Source organism: Diadema setosum, chromosome 5 (assembly GCF_964275005.1).
Source record: "Diadema setosum chromosome 5, eeDiaSeto1, whole genome shotgun sequence".
In the NCBI taxonomy this organism is placed as follows: Eukaryota; Metazoa; Echinodermata; class Echinoidea; order Diadematoida; family Diadematidae; genus Diadema; species Diadema setosum.
In genome coordinates, this window is record NC_092689.1 from 18,780,725 (window position 1) to 18,803,610 (window position 22,886).

Here is a 22,886-nt window from a genome sequence, read left to right on the forward strand (position 1 = left end):
AATTTGCGATGTAAGCTTTCCTAACGACTGAGCGAAATGATTGTAATGAAAATGATTTTCCCGAACTGGTGACAATGAAATTGTGTTACCGTAAGTACACACTGTACTTGTTTTGGCCCAAGTCAAAAGTTCTGGACAACAAATATCTACTTGACCAACTACACAGAAATGAGCGTTTCTGACTTGATTTTAACTTATCAGTTTCTAAATTCAAACCCTTATCATGTTTGTCCAGTTACTCTACTCTGTGTTTTCTTGATATTCAAAATGAATAGATATTCCGAACAAGAATTTGAGGGGGAAGGGGAGGAGGAAAGGAATAATATGTTGATGAAGTTCTTGGTTCCTGAATTTAGAAAACAGCGTTAGTTTCTCATATCTTAATTATTGAAGCATTATCATTGAAGCATCTTAATTATTGAAGCATCTTAATTATTTAAGCATCTTAATAGACAATATTTTTTGTTTAACAATAATCTATAAAAACAGATAACGTAAAAATGAGCGATATGACTGAAAGTACGGTTGACTTAACAATAAACCAGTCAGCCGCCCAAAACTTGGACATAGAGCTACAGCCTTATAATTGTAATAGATACGAGCATTCATTAAATTGATTCCATAAACTTATTTGAATTCATCTAGTTATTTGAAATGAATTCATTTAATTTAATTGATTTGTTTGTGTATATTTCACTCTTTTGTCATCAGAGGAACATATGAACTATTATATTGAAAGTGAGGAATTAATATCATTCATAGACAGCCTAAAAATAATGGACATTCCTACAACTTTGAATCTCTATGATATCATTGGCAGTGAGATTGTAAAATAAAAAAGGTTTCAAGTTATGATTGTCGCAATGAGGTAATAATCATATCATTCTTTTTATTTTTTGTTGTTTTTAACTTTGAGAAAACTCATTTGCCAGAGATCATATGATAATAGTAAGAATGACAATGTTTTGATTCCATCTTTTTTAAACTTCACCAGATTTCGATATGAAAATATGGTTTTAAATTTGTTGACATTGAATGGATCTAGAACAAATAGACAGACGGACGTCGAGAAGTCTAGTGACTGCACAGAGACAGATCAAACAGCTAAAGATTAGCCGTCTTTCAGTGTATAAGAAAATACATCGAGAGACATGAGGTAATATTGCTTACTGTCCAATTATTATAATATCGGCAACGCTCAATATTCTCAAAAGATGTGATTATGTCCTACTTTTTCTGACATAACAATAGTATATTTTTTTTTTCACTTTTGCTTGTGTAAGATTTGCCTAACAGAAAGTATAATGAGAGCATAATCGTTCGACGAAGGTTTTAAACCAGGGCTCGAATTGATACGCTTCTGCCGTTTTAATGTTTAAAAAGCACGCTGTGTTGAAAGTTTAAAAAGGGGGCTCGAAATAATTTGCTTACGCAGTAAAGAAATTATTGAAACTTTTCTTTTCTGCATCCATGGCTCCAGTTTCTCTAGCAGCTGGAAGGCGCGTCGTCTCGATGTAAATATACAGGGTAGTTTATAAAAGAATAATATTCTTTAGTTTCGTCTCAGGTCACTGAACTAACGGATGAAATGATATTATTACAAGCAGCAGCTAGGACATGTAGGATGCAGCTACCGAGTTGTGTTATCGACGATAACATCCGCACTGCCCCTTACCAGCTGTCTCTTAAAGTCAGCATGGGGACAAAAATCATGAATGAGTCCTAAGTGGTGACAGTCTCTGAGACCGACTAGTGAAAAGTATTGGTTCTACTCCACCCAAGTCCTAGCAAGAAACTCATAAAGGTAATGAACTTACCGCTCACTGGTGTCGGAAATGATTCGCGCGTCCGCTGCCGATAAGCAACCTACAATGATGCAACTTTCCTTCTCTAGCTGGATGTCATTCGTGGCGTCACTCGATAAATGGCTGTCTAGTGAATTCTAGGTGTCCTCTTCCACTCCAAAAACATACGAGCCGCACTATAAGGCAAGAATGCTCTACGACCTTATAACGATATTAAGGTGGCGTCTGGTTGTGTGGCGCACGATGATCATGCATTTATATCGCGTAAACTACTCGGGGAAAAAGAGGGGAGGGGGAAAATGGTTTAATAATCAATTAAGCCTCTGTGATAGCTTCCATTTATCGAACTCTGATGTAATTGTGACAGATCTTGTGAAGAGTATCTCGCCTTTTTTTTTTCCGCTGGATAATGATCGCAGAGGCGTAACACCTGCCTTCGTGCCAGCCGGGCTCCGATGATCAGGGAGGAAGGATAGGCGGGAATGGACATCAATCAAGGGAGTGGGAGAGGGAGGGAGGAAGAGAGATGGATGGAGAGAGAGAGAGAGAGAGGGGGGGGGGGAGGCGGTAGAGAGCAGGAAAGAAGGAGGATGGGCGAGGCAGAGGCTAAATGATATAAAAAATGAATAAGTCGGCTCAACCAAAACAATGACAAACGTGAGGATTATGTTTGGACCACACATTATTCCACATATTAGAATGACCGTCTATTTACACAGCCGTTTAAAGTAGGCGTGTTCTGCTTATTTTCAAAGGAAATGCCAAGAGCGAATCGGGAAGTGAACGGAATTCGTAGAAAGTCTCTAATTCCATACAAAACAAAAAACAAACAAACAAACAAACAAACCCTGGTTTCTTTTATGTGTAGACGTACATGCGATCTCGATTTTTGAAAATATGTGGTTCACCTGACCCATGCATCCCCATCATCACACAAAGAAAAAGACGAAAGTAAAACAACAACAATGATAATAACAATAACAAAAACAACAAAAACAACATCAACAACCAACAAACAAAATGACGCAAAACGTTAGATTGCATCACAAGAAAAAAGGGTGTGCTTGCATGCTTTAACATTAGTTTTGTTTAATATTTTGTTAAATTACCGTATGTGCAATTAAAACAAGGGCTAATTCTGATATTGAGGGTCCCGTGGTATGGTAATGATGGAAGAATGTCGAGACGTTATTTATTAGTGTCATTTTTTATGAGGAAAGAAAACTTTTGATTTGCATCATAGCAGAAAACAAGACTTACAAAGAAGATTTTCACGTGGATAATCATTATCATGAAGGCGATTGACATGACTGACTTGTGCTTTGTTTGATATTCTGTACACCATTTAGTTGTTATTTCGTGAAAATAAAAGGCGGGAATAAAGGAAAGGTCTCTATAACTGAAAGGTCTCATACAAACAAATTAACTCACCCCATCCATTGCCAACACGGTTACACAAAAGCACACAAACATTAACTTATTAGGTCTATTATTCAATTCAAATTCAATTCAAAATGATTTTATTTCCATATAAAGTAATACAAAGTAATATACATAACGCTTACATGAATACATAACATCAAAAGGAACTTTCAATTATGTATGTGTGTGTAAGAGCGAAGAATCTTAAACTTGGTAGAGATAAGTGAGTATGCAATAATTATATTATTCTTCGTTTAAGATTCTTCATCATTCAAATTATGGAAATATTAGGCTCAACCAACTTCTGCTTTTCTATTCAAGAGATAATTATAATAATTGCTAATGGCTTACAATTAGACGGATATCAAGGTGGAAATCCACTACATGCCATTACTGAATCTCTAATCATTATCAAACGACAATAATTTTTTATCCATTTGATTCACTTCTACGAGCAGATTTGGCCACGTTAATGATTTAGGGTTCGTCATATTTTTCTGAACTTTATGAGTCGTCAACCCCAAAATGGGGTAATGTCCTCAGTCATTCCGAATGTTCGTTATAATCTGAAAATGTATAAGCCTCGTTGTTCTGAAAGTTTGTTATCCCGAAATATATAGGGCCTACCTAATTGATGTTCATTATTACAAAAAAGAACATATGTGATGTCATTCTGAAGGTTAGTTAGCCCGAAAATGAAACAAGTTTCGTTATTGAGAAGATTCGCTAATCCAAAAAATGAAGTAAGAGTTGTTATTTCGAAGATTCGTTGATCCAAAAATTAAAAAAAGTGCGCACTAACAGACCTTTTTCAACCTTTTCCGGATTATCTTTTTCGGATTATCAAACGGACCTTCTTAGTAACGTACCTTTTTCAGGTCAACGAAACTTTGTAATAACGAACTGTATTCCTCCGAATGGTGATTTCGACTACAGTGCTTTTTTTTTTTCGAAAACAGCTACTGTCCTTAACAATTCATAACGGTACTCTTTTGCTGTTGACTCCTATAACACTGCAGAACAAATTGTGTATAATTATATAGTTACAAAGTCTTTAGGATGTTTAGGATAGTTATGCATCTTTGTTTCTTCCTAAAGAAGACTTAAAATTGGGTTTATGCATCCACAAATGATTAGACAAACAAGCGAACTGCGACATTGTTGAAGTAAGCGTAATAAAGAGAGGGAGTGAAGAGATAAAAAGCCCTCACGATTATTTCTATGAGCTTTGAATACATTCATTGTGTTCTTAATATGTCAGTGGAATAAGACAAGAATGAAGTCATGGGTAGAGAATTCAAATTCCCGCAACGAACGAGGTAAAATGAGTGATGTTCGCGGAGTTTCTCGGGAGGAGACAGGAGAGATAAAATAAAAGGGAAAAACATGTATTCAGATCCTCCACGTCTGTTGTTGGTTTTATTCTCAAGTAAGAAAATATAATTCTGGAATATGTTCATAACGCCACCGGTTAAGGGGGTGGATCTCTCCCCCTATTGATTCGTGCTTTCAGGTTTGACATGGAGCGATGATAGCTCTTTAAATAATATATCACACCCGTTTTAAGAAAAGCCAGCAGGATGTGGGCTGAGCGGTCTTTCGAACACTCCGGCGTGTTTTCTGACGTGCATGACATAATACCTAGCAGAATGAGGCAGTTGACTAATTTAATTGACGTCAAAGAATCTCGTATCTGGTAGGCCAAGTCAGAAAAAGGCGGTGATTAAAAAGAGAGAGAGGGAGAGGGAGAACATAAAAGACCGGTTTCATTTTTGGCGCTGTCGGAAAATGGGTAAACGCGCATTCTCTACCAGTTATCGTAGCGAGGATGTCGCCAAATAAAGATAATGAAATGCGAGTAAGGTTTGAATGCATACTATGAGTGGAGTGTAGACCATGCAAACACACTCAGTCCTTCTCCCTTTCTGACATGACGTGTAATTATTTGTTGTGAACACGCACTGAAAGTGTATCAGATGCTCATGCATATTTGTGTGCTATCATTGTGTAAGTGACAACGATACTTTCATAGTTATTGTAATAGTTATAAGGCTATTGATATTCTAGTATCATGAGATATATCATGTATATTATGATGCTTCATGCAAATCTACTTTACACACAAATTGTCAAACATTTTAAAAAGCTGGACATGACTGCCCTACAGGGTGTCGTTACAAGTAAGTAATGACACGAGACCAACAATCAGACATCAAACATTTTGTAACAAATTAATAGGAAAAAAAAACGCTTATATATATATATATATATATACATATATATATATATATATATATATATATATATATATATATATCAAAAAAGATTTGACGTGCACAATCAATACATGTATACTGAAACATTGATGAAAAGATCATGGAAGTGTGATATTAGCAGTGAATTTTCACCATCATAATATTTCATACATCACGTCATGTCAATATTTACGACCAGAAATGAAACCAGAAATGAACAATGATGAATACGTTGAGTCTTACAAAAGTAAACAGTCATTATACACTTAGACACGAGTAAAAATATACACATATGGCAAAATGATTCCCTTCCACTGGAAACCCCCCCCCCCCCCACTAAAAACAACATTGGATCTAAAGACATAGAAAGAATCTGGAGACATGAAATCTAAAATGTTGCACCAATCATTATCATTTTTAACATTATTTTATCATTTTACTACTGCCCTTCTCAATGTTGGAATGGTTATGTATAAGCTGAATACTGGCGATCTTCCGAGTATATTTTCCTCAATGTTTGTTAAAACTTGTATGAAAGATGGAATATGGAACAGGAATAATAAAAAAAAAATCGGTTAGTCTAGTTTTCATCTCATTCATGGATCGTGATATCTCATGTTCATGTTTTGGGGTTGTAATGTGAAGGTTGTTGAACCCTCGGTGCAGTTAGAATTAGAATCAAACTTCCGCTGATGTATTTTGCCGATATTGCTGCTGTAACGCAATCCACGGTTTCTACCTATAGGCTTTGGTTTTCAAGACGGCTACATCTCGGATTCTGTAAACCGTGATGTCACATGGCCCATTGATGGTACTTTGACACCATATCACAACTTTCCCAAGTAACCAGTGGCAAGTAATCAATTTCGGGGAACCTACTCCCACAAGCATCTGCTTCTATGTATAGGTTCCCACCACACACAATTTTATTTATCTGTCATGAATGTAATGTACTTGAGAATAATTTCAATTTATTTGTGCAATATAAATGCTATTTGTAAATAATGAATTTATAACTTATAGGTTTAATTTATGTGTTACTTTACATTGTCATGGATGGATGTTGTAAAGACAAAACTTTATGATTTGTGTGGAAATCTAATAAATGAAATGAAATCAGTGATCTATCACTTGGTCTTCTCACACTTTGTCTAATAGCCATTTAGTCTCAACCCACATGGTCTAATCCTATTTCATCTACAACCGGTTCGTCTAATGACCATTAATCCAATTAATTGACACTTATTACCACTTATTGCCTCTTATTACCAGCTGGTCTACTTCTACATGGGCTATGCCCATTTGGTCTTATACCCCCAGTATATTAGACAAAAATTGGAAAAAAAATCCAAGGAGTCAAAATTGCAATTATAGACGAAATGATAAATAGCTAAACTGGACATTAGACCAAGTGAGGATTAGACCAAACGGACTGAACGAAATTGATAGTAGACCAAATGAGTTTAGCGGTAGTGGTGTTAAACGAACTGGGAAGTAGACCATCTGATATTAGACCAAGTGGCAATAATTCCAACCATGGCATCAACTCAAACTAAACCAGCTTTATTTCTTGCATTGAATTGAAGCTCTGTACATTTTACTTTTTTTTTCAATCTGATTATAATCAATAGAAGGAACTACAAAATACAAAGTGATACATTCGTCTATTCAACTCTTATTAAACAATTAAAAAAGGACAAAAAGTACAAAATATATATACGGATGATAATGTGATGAGAAAGCAAGGCACACTTTGAAATTGTAAAAAAAAAAAAACAGCAAACAAAATCATGTGGCGATAGAAAGTCGTTCAAGATGTATGTAATAATAATTACACTGTACTAGTATTACAGAGTCATAAATAACGAGGAACAGATTGAGCATCTCAAATGTTTTGAACATTAAGTCGATCACTTGATACCACACAATTAATCATAAGAGACAATGATATAAACACTTTATAATTTCCCCATTGGCTTGTTGAAACGTGAAAATGTATACATTGTCATATGACTTACGTGTTTGGTCGATAAACTCATTGTTTCATACCCGCTTACATGTTTTGTTATTATGAGTTATCATCATTCCACAATAATTTCATTGCACAGAGTTTATTTTCTAATTATGAAGGAAGGCAATTGAGTCCAGACTGTGCGTATTTCAGTAAGACATTATCGTCTTATCTTATATGCGACACAATGATTGTACTCAAATCACTATTTCATGAACACACAAATTTAATTAATGTCTGATTGTAATGACGCTTATGCGGTCGTTTTCGTGATTTTCGAGTTTTCCCGTCAAGTCACATTTAAAATGGAGTTCTCTTCAATTTCATCAGAACAATTTTAGTCTCTGTGTTGCTGTGTGTGCTGTTTATTTATAAAAGACTGTGATTGTTGGTGCAACATTACAATGCGTCCACAGTTGAATGTCCAGACACTAAGCCTTTGAAATGATTCGATTAGAAAAACAAACAAACAATCCACAACATTCACACTCATACATACATGCACACCTACACATTCGAAAGCACTCTACTGCACTCGTTAGAACATAGAGATATGATGTATATTTACACTATATAGAGGAAAAAAAAACCCACTAAGGGCAAAACCAGGTTTTGTGGTGAACCATTTAAACTGCCAGAAAAAACAGAATCGTTCAGGTTTAATGCGCATGCACAGGGAAACCGGATTCTTTATTTTTGTCTTTTTACGGGAAGTCTGCATTCACGGAAAGGAAGGAAATGATATATATTATGGTTACCGCTTACTGCCGCTCGCTTTCAATGGAAGCCACTGGTTAGTGTGGTGCTTTAATAGAGATCAGCGGTGTTGGCAGGCAGCCTGCGGGTGGTAGTGAAGTCCCGCGCCGAGGTATAGATGTCACGTGACCAAAACCGAAATAAAAACTGGCGAACCGGAAAGCGAGCATTCACATTCACAAGAAACCTGAATGAACTTCCGAGTTAAAAAAAAAAACCAAACAAACACAAAACAGCAACAAGAACAAAACTCTTCTAGAGTCCTAAGGATTTTCTTTTAATTTTACGCTCACATACCTGTTGATGCCTGGTGATTTCCGACGAAAAACTGGAATTTGCAAGAAAGTTTTTTTTCGTTTTTGTTTTGTTGGCAGTGTATATACCCCTAATTTCTGTTCATTTGAGTGTCGTTTGAAATGGTTTATTCTGGTGTGCGCGCAATACCCCTTTTCATAATGTTATCCGCATTAGGTCAGTTAACACATTTTGTAAGGTGACACGTTCGTCAATAATTCACACTCGCTGCACAATGCAAACCCTATGTAAAAAAAAACAAGAATAAAAAAATCTCATTCATTCCCACTTTCTGACGTCACCATGGTACGAAAACAAGCCAGTCCAACAGGTGATTGCTGCCAAGTATTGAAGACAAGCTGGCGAAAAAGCATTATACATGTATTTGCTCATTTTCTATCTTTAGCACTGTTTCTAAGATAGCTATCTATCCTGCTGTTTAACTTCACCCTACCGGTTCAATCATTCGTCTGTCGAAATATGTACTTATTCTCTTGCCAGACTAACCACGTTTATTTCACTTTTATGAAGTAAAACCAGATGTTCTAATACTAGTATCATGCACCTGATTAATTGTTTGTATTAATTGTTCATCTTTTCCTTTATCCCTGTACTTGCGTGTCCGTTTTTGTGTGTTTGTGTGTGATACAGAATCATTTCCACGTGTAATGTGGATATCATGTTCTTTAGTCACAATACTCTTGCAAAAGGATGGACATTTTGATATTATTTCTATTTCAAAAGAATATGAATTGGAGACAAATTCTGAGTGACAAATAGTAACAACTCAAATGTGTCAAATCCCGCGTACCGAATGTGATAGCCATCATCAATAAACATGTACCAGAGTGATAATTTGGAGCTTTGTATTTAATCTGATAACACAGACCAATTACATTAAGCAAGTGACCGAACGGTTAAAAAAATGAAGCGTAAAATTTTTTCATTCTACCCCGTAATAACTCTGAGACAAATACAAAGCAGAAAGTAAACAAAAAGAAGTTGAGGTCATGTAAAATTACTGCTTTTAGGAGAATGATGATGTGTTTGTTTTTCCTACTTTTTCTCGAATTTGAAAAATAAAAATCTTGAGAACATTTTTGAACACTCTGTATATCGCGAGTGTATACATGAAAAATGCGGTTAGATTGTTTTATCAAGGGGTGCACGTCATGAGTTCGAGACCCACGAGTCATACAGCCCACGAGCTCGACATAGAGTAAAATAGGCCCCACCAGCTCAACACTAGGCAAATAAGGCTCAGGAGCTCGACACTTGGTAACCAAAGAAGGCCCACGAGACTGATATATCACGCAGTATCTGTCTCGTGGGCCTTCTTTGCCTAGTGTCGTGCTCATGTGTCTTATTTGCCTAGTGTCGAGCTGGCGGACTTTATTCGCCTTTAGAGTCGAGCTGTATGACTCATGGATCTCTTTATCAATGTCGAGCTCGTGGGCTGTATGACTCGTGGGTGTCTAGCTCTTGGGAGGACTTCCTTTTTTCATTGTCTAGCTCGTGGGCTGTATGACTCGTGGGTGTCTAGCTCGTGGGATGACTTCCTCTTTTCATTGTCTAGCTCGTGGGCTGTATGACTCGTGGGTGTCTAGCTCGTGGGATGACCCCGATATCATGTTTCCCCACTTGTTATTTGTTTAGTGCAGGAAATGTGTTGGTGTGTATCTGGAGTTAATCTACCCACGGCATGAATGTGGTGTCTACCATGCTTGGTATTCCGGATAAATGACTGAACATTCTGGGTAAAGTAGAGGAACGACGACGTGACATTCTTGTAACACACATCGTCTTGATGATACGGTAGCATGCTACCTGAAACTCCAATGACCAATGATTTTAAATAATCCTATCTTAAAGAAACTGCACCAAAATGGATTTGAAAGTACTCTTGAAAGATTGTAGAGTTTGTTTCAAGCATGCAATGCAATTATTGAAGGGTTCATTAAAATCAGATTTCTAGGATTAAGACCTTAAATAAAACGTAGATAGGGTATGAGTCATTATTTGTCGATATTTCGTGCACTAGAGAAGATTAATGAGAAATTCCAGGTACGAAAACATAACTATGTGATGTATTTAGACTGATAGAGGGGTGTTTTTTCCATCATGGAAGAAAGATGCACATTCTCCCTACAGCTGCAAGGTAACTCTAGAATAGAACATCAACTTTGAGCCTCTACATTGCCTGCTATGTTGTGATTGTCAGCTATAGGGACACAAAATATCTATGACAGTCACCGGAGCTGATGAATAGCTTTCAGAGTCAGTTTATCACAGCACTACAAGGAGAGTGGAAAATGTCTGGAAACATATACGTCAATTAGCAGCTGATATTCAAACTGCTTTGGAGTACTTAGGTAGATTGGAAACTTGATCAATAAGCTCGCATCACCCATTATTAAGACGTGAGGGCCTTTGGATATGCTCACTCCCTCACTCATCTTCCGCACCCGAAAATTCGCATATTTTGCCTCCACGATGTACACATCTCCTACTGATCGTTCCCGCTGTACGTGGGCAGAACACGATCGCTGTAGAATTGGCCGGCCTTGATCGGGGGATACTTATCACTGCCGTCTACGCATTCGATCACGCTCTCGTCGTCCGGTCTTCCGAAGAAGGCAATTGACTGTCTAGGCTTGGATGACTCAGGGTGTACTACGCGATGAGGCTAGAAAAGAAAACCAGCAACAAGATCATGGAAAACTGTGGGGAGAACCTGTACGACAGAACAGTGTTCTTCAATTTGCAGAATAATGTGGTTAGCAATACTCATCTAAATGTTGATACACACAATAATGATAAAAAAAAATATTTTGTGAAACTTTCTTAACGCGCGTGAGGAGTCAACTTCTATTTTCCCGTATTCCCCTATAGGATGGTGTAAGAATAACAAGGAAAAACGAAATGAATATGAAAGAGAGAATTTCACGTAAACAGTTTAGGTGAAGGATGACACACGGGCACCTTTTTTTTTTTCAACATTTTCCCTTTTATTCAAAGGAAACCACTACTCTCTGCATTCGCTTCTTCCATAAGGGCGTTAATCGTTCCACACGCTACAATAAACACGCACATTCAAAAGAGGAAACCTACTTTCTTTCAAAGGAAGTGCACAAAAACAAGCGAGTCCTTTTTACCCTATGAGCACACTAACCCTAACTCGCGAACTTCACAAAAACGATACCTCATTGTTCTCTTTGGACACCCGTCGCATCGACAAAGAATAGCCATCTTGGGCTAACGAGCTAACGATGCGTCAATACATTAAGACTTGTAAATTTTGAATGTAAACATGCCAGTGTCACGTGGGCTCTGCATGCTCACTCTATATAAAGAGATTCTTAAAAATACATATTTTCTAATGCTGAGACTGTCCCTAACTAACTAAAGCATGTAGTTCAAACGACATTTCATGTCACATGACTAAGATATCGCTTGAATTTAAAAGTCCTGTCTACTGCAAGCATGAAATGTCAGAAGATTCCTATTTCTCAAAGAGCATACCACTATAACCGACAAAAAGTCTGCATCTACATGATATGACGGGGATATCATATCGTCGAAAATATTTTCAGCACCGAGACATCTTTAGTTTCCTCCAAGATTTTTTTTTTCTCTCTTTACATGTATACATACTGACGTTAATAATGACTGAATTCATGGAAATGGGCGGTGAAAGCTATACTTACAAACGGTCAAAAAAAAAGAAAAAAGTTTAATAAACAAAACTACTTTTTTTTCCTTCTTAAAATGCATTGCATCTTTTGCATCAGCCTATATATCCTAGTGCTCTAATAACAATGACTGAAAGTCATAGGAAAGTGGATTGTGATTTTAAAAAAAGATAATCATGGACTATCACTTTGATGCTATGATAGTGCAATGCAATTTGTCTCGGTGACATAATTTCTTCACCATTATTCTCTACTTTGGTGCAACCGATATCACTAATCAAATGCTAATGCGTGGAAATCTTTGAGTTTTCTCATCTTTATTGTGATAAACGACTTAATGAATCTTCCATCTGTCAGTCTGTTTGATCTCTTCCTCGACTCATATCAAAGTCAACCAACTTGACCGTGGAATGACACTTTTAAACATTCGATGAAACCAGTGTGTCCGCCGCAGATCGTCTAGCAATGTATGCCGAGTACAAGATCTCACATCTTGTGATATTGTAGTCATCAGAGTTGCGCCAGAGAGATAGCCAAAAAAAAAAAAAGCTTTTGTTTGACTGTCACAAGGGTGCAAATGCCTTTAAAGGGATGGCAAAGTATAAGCCAGTTCGGAGTTAGCTCATGGGCACATTGGTCCGAATGACCTTTCTTTTTTCTCAGGCGGTTAAGGGGCTCTTCACTCGTTTTCAGAGCGACATAATGCATAAGCTTTACGCAACGATTTATGGTATTCATCAATCCTGCTTAAACAAAGAATGAACTCGCATAGACCAGATGGCCAGAATGATCCGTTAATCAACACTAGGGAAAGCATCCATTTCATTATCTTACATTGAATGTAAAGAACAACCTCCTATCGATATTGCCAAATACCACTTTTGCTGTCAGGTGGATGTGCTGGCAAGCAGCATTTATAAGAATAATATGAATAATCATTATAAATAATAATACATCACATACGCTTATCCCAGTGACTTTAAAAACCAACGTGCCTGTTGGTCCGAATGACCTTTTTTTCTGCTCATGCGCAGAGTGGAACTCCGAACTGGCTTATTGGTGGAGATGGGGATTGGGCTTTTAACTTTTTTGTGAGATGCCAAGACACCGCTTATGAAATAGTACAGAGCATACCATTCCAAGAGGAATTCAAAGTTTATTTGATGCAAATAGGTTTTTGAATGGCTGAGGCATCCAAAAACAAAGTAAAACAAAACAATTGTAATAAAAGATTGATCCCACTTTTTATTAGCATCCCACTGTTTTGTATATCTCGGCCATTTTAAACCCAATTTCCATTGAATAAACATTGAATTCCACTTGGAATTACATGCTCTTTCATATCCTATGAGAACTTTGTTTCTATTATCTCATCCCCCCAAAAAAAAGTTAGAAAAGAGAAGTAAAGTCGCAACCAAAACTACACGGTCCCTTTAACATTTAAGCGACGTTGATTTTTTTTTTTCACTTTCGCAAACCCTCTCTGATTAGACGTGTGACTTAAGACACGAGTGTAATGATAATGAAAGCCACAGTGCTTAAAGGGATGATATAGTTTTGGTTGGGATGGGGAATTAAGATTGTAACTTTTTTCGAGATGATTAGAAACCACTTAGGAAATATGAAAGACCATGCATTCTAAGAGGAATTAAAAGTTTATCCGATGAAAATCGGCTTTGAAGTGGCTGGGATATCCAAAAACAGAGTAAAACAAAGCGTTCATAATAAAACGTGGTTCCCACCTTTAATTAAGACCTCTTTGTTTTTGTTTCTGATTTTGGTTTCGTTTCTCAGCCATTTCAAAACCGAATTTCATCAAATAAACTTTGAATTACTTTTAGAATTGTATGCCCTTTAACTTTTCATGAGGTTTCTCATTATCTCTCAAAAAAGTTGTAATCCCGCTGAAACCCCATCTCAACCAAAACTACACTATCCCTTTAATTTCTTAAGAGAATGACGGAAAGTCAGCACCTGACAAAATACAAACCGTAGCTCTGAGAATGTCTGAAGTCCACCGTTGCAGTAAATCTCCGATGTTCAGTACGATGGCGCCCTTCACAGGATCAGCACTAATCCAGTTACCTTCAGCATCTCGCACCTGACAAAAACCCCCGGTTATGACAAATATGAACTATTTATTATAGGGACCCAAACAATTAAATGTCGACACAATATCAAAGAAGATCTAAATAACCCAGACATCATCTGACCTACGATGCCGGGGATGTATGTTTCCTTGCTGATTTCCTTTTTATTTTTCAAAGTAAAAAAAAAATAAAAAATCTCTGGACAAGAAAAAAAAAATGAATACAAATTCTGTTTTCGGCACGATTACCTTACACCCATTGTTGACTACTACAGTACTTCCATATGAGAAAGCCAAATCTGAAAGCAAAATTTGAAAACAAACTTGAAAGCAAACTCTCCTCTTTCAAATATGTCTGAAATCAAAGATATTCGGTGACAATTAAGGCTGTTGGTTAGATTCATCGTACCAGCTTTACGGAACAATCTCCCATAAAAATAACACATAATTATTGCAGATTTTAATGATTTCAAATATGTGTTTAAGACACAATCTTATGGGGAATTGTTGATCATGTTACTGCTATGTGAAGATAGAATTGTTTGTACATTTCTTTTTTTTTTTATCTTTTCATGATATGGTACATGTATTTTGCGTTTTTAAGACCTGAATATTATCATCATAACAATTATCAAAAGTAGAAGTTACTATTCCAGGTCTAATTGGCCAGAATTGACATGTTCGTGAAAACAACAACGTAATTTTCCCTGCCAGTGATATCAACATCGAGTAGACCTATTACAGCTCGGTATCCAAAACGGCCCTCACTTCAGCATCTATCGTAGCACTTAAAAATCGCGCCTCGTCTCTCTGTATAGCAAAACGGCAGTCAATTCGGAGAGTCTCAAGTTCAAGTCATACCTCCAGCCCTAGGGAGTCTTGGAACAGCAGTGTGATCCCGCCATAGTCCGTGTGCTCTCCACACCGCAGCTGGCGCTCTTCAACGGTCGACACTACGGGGTAGTACAGGGAGCGGAGAATGGAATTGTTGTTCTCTGAACCAATGTCTTTGTAAAGCTTTACGAAGAATTCTGGGTCCTGCAAAGAAGCGGGAAACACATTGCAAACGATTTTCCTTGTCGACATAATGTACATGATATTTGGTGAAACCAGAGCAATCAAATTTGATAAAAAAAAAATATATATATATATGAAAAGAAGATGTCGTGATGAGATGTCGTTGATCGACGATCCACATTTCCCTGTCCCCTTTCCAATAAGCCAGTTCGGGGTTCCACTTTGAGCATGAGCAGAAAAAGGTCATCTGTACCAGCAGAGCATATTGGTTTTTAAATTCACTGAGATAAGCATCTGTGATGTAATAATTATTCAAGTGATCCCTATAAGTGGTGCTTGCCAGCACGTCCACCTGACAGCAAAAGCGGTATCTGACAATATCAACAGAAAGAGATTGTTAATACATTCAATGCAAAATAATGAAATGGATGCTTTCCAAAATGCCAATGGAAGCCAGAGGATCATTCTGGTCACCTGGTCTACGCAAGTTCATCCTTTGTTTGAACATGACTGATGAATTCCATAAATTGTTACGTTGGGCAAGCGTATGCCTTCTGTCGCTTGAAACTAGTGGAGTGCCTAATCAACTGAGAAAGAAGAAAGGACATTTGTACCCATGTGCCCATGAACTAACCCCAAACTGGCTTATTAAATAAGTGTAATACATGAGTAATTTATTGTTGTTTTTATCACAATAGCAAAGAGAGTATATTCTGCATTTATTTATTTTTTTTTTGGACAGGATCTCCTGCTGGTCATAATCACATGACTAATATTGGGCAGTATAGTCAGCCCAGTTGATATTTCTATAATGATACAAATTGTAATTGTTATTATAATCAAACCCAGCCAGGGCAAATCTTTGTCCTTTTTTTCACATGCACTGGCTTCCGTTCTGTGTCGCCCGTTCACATCATGCCATGACATTTGTTTGACGAAATGTGGCACAGTCCGTCTCTAACTCACTTTTTTTTTCGTGAAAAAACAAACAAACATAATAGTATTACACACGTAAAAGTATTTACCTTCAGATTTAGTCCACGTGCAATGACAATCAGCAACCTTTCATGGATCTTCACGCAGTACTTCCACAGGCTCTCTGTAGACGCTCGAAACTCTGGGATATGTTTGTCGGGTAGGTACTGTTATATGAGGTGGTAACAAGAATCAACAGATTAATATAAAATACAATTCGTTCTAAAAATTCAGTTGGGATCAGTAGCGAGTTTTAGGCTCCATATCTGCGACAATAATGGCTTATCTTAAAGCCAAAACATTGTTCTGGTACGCCTGCAAAAGTTGTCAAATTTCACTCCCAAATGTGCACGTATGCCTAAGAAATGTGTGGAATAACGCTGTAATAACAAGATATTCGATGGTTAACGACGAAAATGCGAAATAATAACCAAAAAGGTTCGCCGGAGTCGCAGTTTCAGAACTTACCCGATCGGGGTCAGGCTAAACTCGGACTCGGGGACAACTCGGCCTCGCTTTGACGGTGGGACGAGTTGTCCCTCTGTCATAAACAGCCAGCTGACAGCAAATTTTCCTCACTGGGAGCTCAAGTGCCCGGATGCTTCGTCATTTGCATGGTGTCTCAGTAGAAAACATTGTCAACATGGCCGTTAATAATTATTGGAAGAGGGCGTGATATAAGATTTCTTTTGTATGCTCTATTATGTTGTTTGCTAGTTTCTTTCCTTTTTTTTTTTTGCTTGTCTATACAAAGACTGTTACACCCATTGACCTGCTGTAATCCTTCGCAATCAGACAATGAGGTAAAATATACACTATACTGGACTGACAATCCACCCCCAAAATGAAACATTTTTAGATTATAGATGAAACAACAAAATCAAAATAAATGATGTGTCATACACACGCACGCTATTATACATCTGTCACACACCAGTATACGGTATTTTTATGGTATAATGCCATGGATAACGACGCCTCACTAAAATCAAAGGAGATGTACCGGTACCAGAATTATACCAAAAAAACAAAAACAAAAAAAAAAACAAAAAAAAAAACAAACAAAAAAAAAAACAACCCAAAAAACATGAACATCTCCCACTCTATAATATATAATCATTATGTGCTGATCTTACTTGTTATCATATTCACAGTTGCCATTTCATTTGTTGTTTAGTGCATTCCTCGTGTTTATTGCATTGATATGGATGACACACCCTCTAACAATCAGAAATAGTATATGTTTCTTGATACCACACCACATACCATACGTGATAGTGCCCACCGGGTTGTGTTCGTTATTCCGAAAATGATATAAGGTTTTGTCATTCTGAAGGTTCGTTATCCCGAAACACACCATCTGGAATAACGAACTGTATATAAGTAACCGTGCCCACCATTCAAGCAACAGTACTGAAGATGCCGTCTCCTGAATAAAGTCGCTCTGGACAGCGAAATCATTTTGGGAGCATATTCGGAATAAAACATGAATGAAATTGTTAAGATGGTTGTGGAGTATAATCTGCATGGGGAAATCATATTTATAGATTGTTGGTTTAAAAAAAAAAAAGAAATCTTATAGGTTACAGTTTACACCTACCCGACTGATATCTCCCTTGGTACTGTAATTGAAGCTCTGCTTCAGATCTGTAGGTCTTTTAATGTTACATCTGCAATATCAGGGGAAAAAATCACAAATGCAGTTTAAAATAATGACAAATTCTTGACAACAACAACAACAACAACGATCATATCAGTGTTATTCCTATTGTTTTTTAAAGGTGATATCATAATTGCAGTCTTATGGCTGCGAGGAAATTCGAGTTGATCAAGAAAAAGGTGCTACGGAAGGACTGATTGTACGAAGATCACCTGAAAGGTACACGTAACTTTTTATCACGAAGCTTCGCGTGAATGGCTGTCTATATTTTGTTAGAAATGTAATAGAATTCATTGCTCTTTGTTTTGTCATATCAGATGATCTCGATTTATAGTAAGAGATTAGGTTCAAATTACATGAGCGCCATTGGCGTCATAAATGGATTTTCTTTTCTCATGGCGAGTATGAGACACGTGCACACAAACAAATAGACACACTTCAATCAAGATGGCAAACAGTCTTCAATAATATCATCATTGACATGTATAAAATATAATGATTTATGGACACAGTTAAACAAAGAAACTGCTCGTTAGGATAGCTATAAGCGTTGCTGTCAGAGACAACCTGTACCGTGTGTACTAACAGTGTACACAACGTGACTACGAGCTCAATGCAAAGTTTACTGACCTCTCCTTGCCCATGTGATCGTAGCCTCCCTCATAGACGTTTATGCTCCCGTATTCCGCTTTGATCTCCTCGGGCATTTCGAAAAATCGCTTCGAAGCGGAAAAGACGCTATCGACCTTGAATGAAAAGAAAACTAAAAAATGAAATTTCCTGAAAGTGACAGGCCGTGTGAAGACAAGATGTAATAATGTCTTGAAATTCATGGTGGCTCATAATGAATAATCCTGAAATCATTTTTAATCTCAAAAGCCTTGTAGATTTAACAATACTCTTACATATCCCCCACCCCCACCCCAAGAGAACAACAACACACACACAACATACACAAGTTCACACAGAAATTAGAGTAAGATTAAAAGGAAATCGCGCTGCATTGAGGGTTGATAAGGCAATAATATGACCTATATAGTTCTGTTTGCTACATCCATACCGTGTCATTTCTCCGGAGGAAATGCTCACAAACACTCAGTTAGGGTACTCATGTCCGATGGCCACCACCTGATAGAATATTCAGAGTTGTTCGGATTCATGACGTTCATGCAAATAGCTCTATTAAATGTCATACTCGGGATCCAGAACTAGACACACGCGAGCCCAAACTATAGACATCCTTCGAGTTAAGTATGTTTTAACAACAGCAATAAATAATATATATATATATATATATATATATATATATATATATATATATATATTATACATATATATACAAATATATAAATAAATACACCATAAAAATAAATAATGATAAATGAATAACAAAGTAATAAAATAAAAGTGAAAATAAAAAATAAATAGATATATAATGAAACACAATTAGGCCAAAAAAAAAAAATTGCTTGTTTGCCCTTAATTGCCAAAACCCAAGAGGGTCGGTAGGTCGTTTTTTTTTTTTTTTTTTTTTTTTTTTTTTTTTGGAATATCAGGGTACCCTTTTTTCCATGTCAATGCACTCAAAACTCCAAGAGATTCATTCAAATTTACGTCTTGCCAGGGCCCGGTACGCGAGGCAGAAACACTCACTGACAAACACTTATAACGTTCATCTTTGTTAAATTTTGCAAACAGCTCCAAAAAAAGTACCTTCCAGTGAGATGCTGGCAACTGAACTCCAAACAGTTTTGGTGCCATGACAGCTGGTAACGGATGCTGCAAAAGTAGCCATCTTGTGAAGGGCTGCACACTAACCCATTTTTTCTGCCGGTCCGACCTGTCTCTGTCGGACCGGTAAATGCCCCGTTTTACAATTTTTTACAGGTCCGAACAGAAAATTTACCGGTCAACAACGACAACATAAAAAACATTAAATGACTTGCAAACTTATTTTCTTGTTTTTTATGGATGTACCCCCCCCCCCCATGTACATTTTACACATTAATATTTTTTTAAAACTTGCATTATTTATTGCACAAGAAATTAAAAAAAAAAAGACAGGAAAAAATTAGAATGTTTGTTTGTGAATTAGTGTAAAATGATAATGAACAAAATCAGATTGTATCAAATGCGTTTGCGACTTTTTCTAAACATCGGCGCACGAACTTGCTGCGTAACCTGCTCTTGGTGGTCAGTTGGATTGCCATGATTTAATGAATTATTTTAGTTGTGATATTTTCTGATGCACGCGATACAAGGGATTCTTTATTTTTCTCCCGATAATCTCTTCGCATTTGTGCATGCGTTCTTGAAAGGTACACGACATGCAGGGCCGAATTCGCAATCCTTTTTGCGCCCATTTCCACCTCAAATATTAGCGGGATTGTGACGATTTCATAAATTACTTCGGCTGTAATATTTTACGAAGCACGCGCCAAAAGGGGTTGAAAATGCGTCTTTTATTTTTTCCCGATAAACTCTTCGAATTTCGTAAATGCGTTCTTAAAAGATGTACCACACGGCCGAATTCATGATACTTTTTTGCGCCTATTTCTACCTCAAATGTCAGCGGGATTGTGACGATTTCATACTAGTAAATCACTTCGGATGTAATCTTTTGTGATGCACGCACCAGCTAGAATGGTTGAAAATGCGTTCTTTATTTTTCTCCCCATAATCTCTTCGCATTCCGTAAATGCGTTCTTAAAAGATATACGACACGGCCAAAAATCATGATTCTTTTTGCGCCTATTGTTTCCTCAAACTTCAACGGGATTGCGATGATTTTATGAATTATTATTCGGCTGTAATCTTTCTGATGCACGGGCCAAAAGGGGTTGAAAATGTGTCCTGTATTTTTCTCCCTGTAATCTCTTCGCATTTCGTACATGCGTATACGTCACGGCCGAATTTACGATCCTTTTAGCGCCTATTTCTACATCAAATATCAGCGGGATTGCGATATTTCGTTAATTATTTTGGCTGTAATCTTTTGTGATACATGCACCAGAAGGGTTGAAAATGCGTTCTTTATTTTTCTCCCGATAATCTCTTCGCATTTGTGCATGCGTTTTCAAAACTATACACTGCATGCTGGGCCGAATTCGAGATTCTTTTTGCGCCTATTATTGTTTACTCAAATTTCAACGGGATTGCGAAATTATGAATTACTACTCGGCTGTAATCTATATGATGCAAGCGCCAAAAGGGGATGAAAATGTGTCCTTTATTTTTCTCCCGCTAATCTCTTCCCATTTCGTACATGCGTTCTTAAAAGGTATACGACACGGCCGAATTCTCGTTCCTTTTTGCGCCTATTTCTACCTCAAATATCAGCGGGTTTGTGGCGATTTCATTGATTACTTCGGATGTAATCTTTTGTAATGCACGCACCAGAAGGGTGAAAATGTGTTTTTTATTTTTCTCCCGATAATCTCGCCGCATTTGTGCATGCGTTTTGATAACCAACACGGCATGCAGGACTGAATTCAAGATCCTTTTTGCGCCTATTGTTTCCTCAAATTTCAACGGGATTGCGTTGATTTTATGAATTTTTATTCGGCTGTAATCTTTTATGATGCACATACCAAATGTGTCCTTTATTTATTTTTTTCTCCTCTATAATCTCTTCGCATTTCGTACATGAGCTTTTGAAAGTGTACGACGCGGCCGGCCGAATTCATTTGGGACGATTTCTACCTCAAATATGTAAGCGGGACTGCGATGATTTCATGATTTTTTTTTCTCCCTAGTATTATCTCTTCACATTTTGTGCATGCGTTCCTAAAAAGTACACGGAAGGGCCGATTTCGTGATCCTTTTTGCGTCTATCTTCATTGTGAGATCATTCTGAACGAATGAAAATATTCATTTGTGAAATGACTGTGTAAAATGAAACTGAACGCAATCAGATCCATTTACTCTATCGCTGAATATCGAATATGTTTTTACTTTTCTAAAAATCGACACAAGTAAATTAATTCTAACATGTCAACTGCCACGCTGCTGCGAAGCCGGGATCGGATCGTGAGTAAAATGACCCAGAAATGCGTGCGCTTCTAATTCTATCAATGCTTCTTGTCTGGCATGACCGCCGATCGCAAGCAAACGAAAAGCAGTTACACTGTACATGGCATGGCAGTGCGTGAGCAGCGCCAATGCGCAAGCTAGCGCGACTACTGGTCGCCAAGTGTGCAGACCTGTACTAAGAACATGATATGTATACATGCATTGATTGGATTTCGTGCACGTGCACGCATGTGCGCCAAACAGGTTGCTACATTGTAGCATGCAATGCATGCTGTAAAACGTAGCCTGTGGACCCGCGCGGCCCGAACACAATTACGACGGGTCGATGAGATGAAAAAAAAAAACATTTTCAGACTTTTTTTTTATTCTTTCTCTAGCTTAAAATGGATAATTTTGGGTTTAAAACCATTCACAAATTTGTAGAAGGTGAAATTTGTGGAAAAAAATAAACTTGAAAGAGCAAAAAAAAAAAAAAAAAAAAAAAACGCGACCCGAAATTTCCGTGATTTTCGGTCGGTCGCGAAGGGCAAACAAACCATTTTTTTTTTTGGCCTTATTTGGGAAAAGCACCCGGATGCTTTCCTTTATTCTGAAAGAAATCAAGCAAAAAAAAAAGTATTTTCTGTTTTGGTGTAACAATAAAACAGGTGAAAAATGACAGAAGTAAGCATTTCTTAACAAAAAAAAAATCTTAGATGAAAAACAGTAAGACAAAGTTAATGGCAGGGAAAGGGAAAAGATAAGAGAAACAGGAAATATAATCTTTCAACATTAAATAACAATTTATATGAGAAAAGTTTCATTTTCGGTTATCACATATGCCTGTACCGAAATATCTGTTCTAAATTGATTTAATTCAGATATGAATTTTGCCATTA

General features: G+C 37.1%; 1 protein-coding gene across 1 annotated transcript; it reads right to left on the reverse strand.

The window, feature by feature from the left end:
- Positions 1-11,049: 11,049 nt before the first annotated feature.
- On the reverse strand, positions 11,050-18,683 carry LOC140228765 (uncharacterized). The gene is made up of 6 exons (XM_072309041.1): positions 18,607-18,683; positions 17,917-17,986; positions 16,367-16,483; positions 15,186-15,362; positions 14,226-14,336; positions 11,050-11,229 (listed from the first exon to the last, which is right to left on the reverse strand). Exons 1-6 carry the CDS (start codon positions 18,681-18,683, stop codon positions 11,050-11,052), a joined length of 732 nt encoding a protein of 243 aa, XP_072165142.1.
- Positions 18,684-22,886: the final 4,203 nt, after the last annotated feature.

What these genes read in the sequence shown, in the direction of transcription:
- LOC140228765 (XM_072309041.1), bottom strand. Translation starts at nt 18,683, where the DNA reads ATGCCCGAGGAGATCAAAGCGGAATACGGGAGCATAAACGTCTATGAG. An exon ending in GATCACATGGGCAAGGAGAG is followed by an intron (nt 17,987 to 18,606) that starts GTCAGTAAACTT and finishes CTGATATTGCAG; the next exon opens with ATGTAACATTAAAAGACCTA. An exon ending in AAGACTCCCTAGGGCTGGAG is followed by an intron (nt 14,337 to 15,185) that starts GTATGACTTGAA and finishes GGTTTTTGTCAG; the next exon opens with GTGCGAGATGCTGAAGGTAA.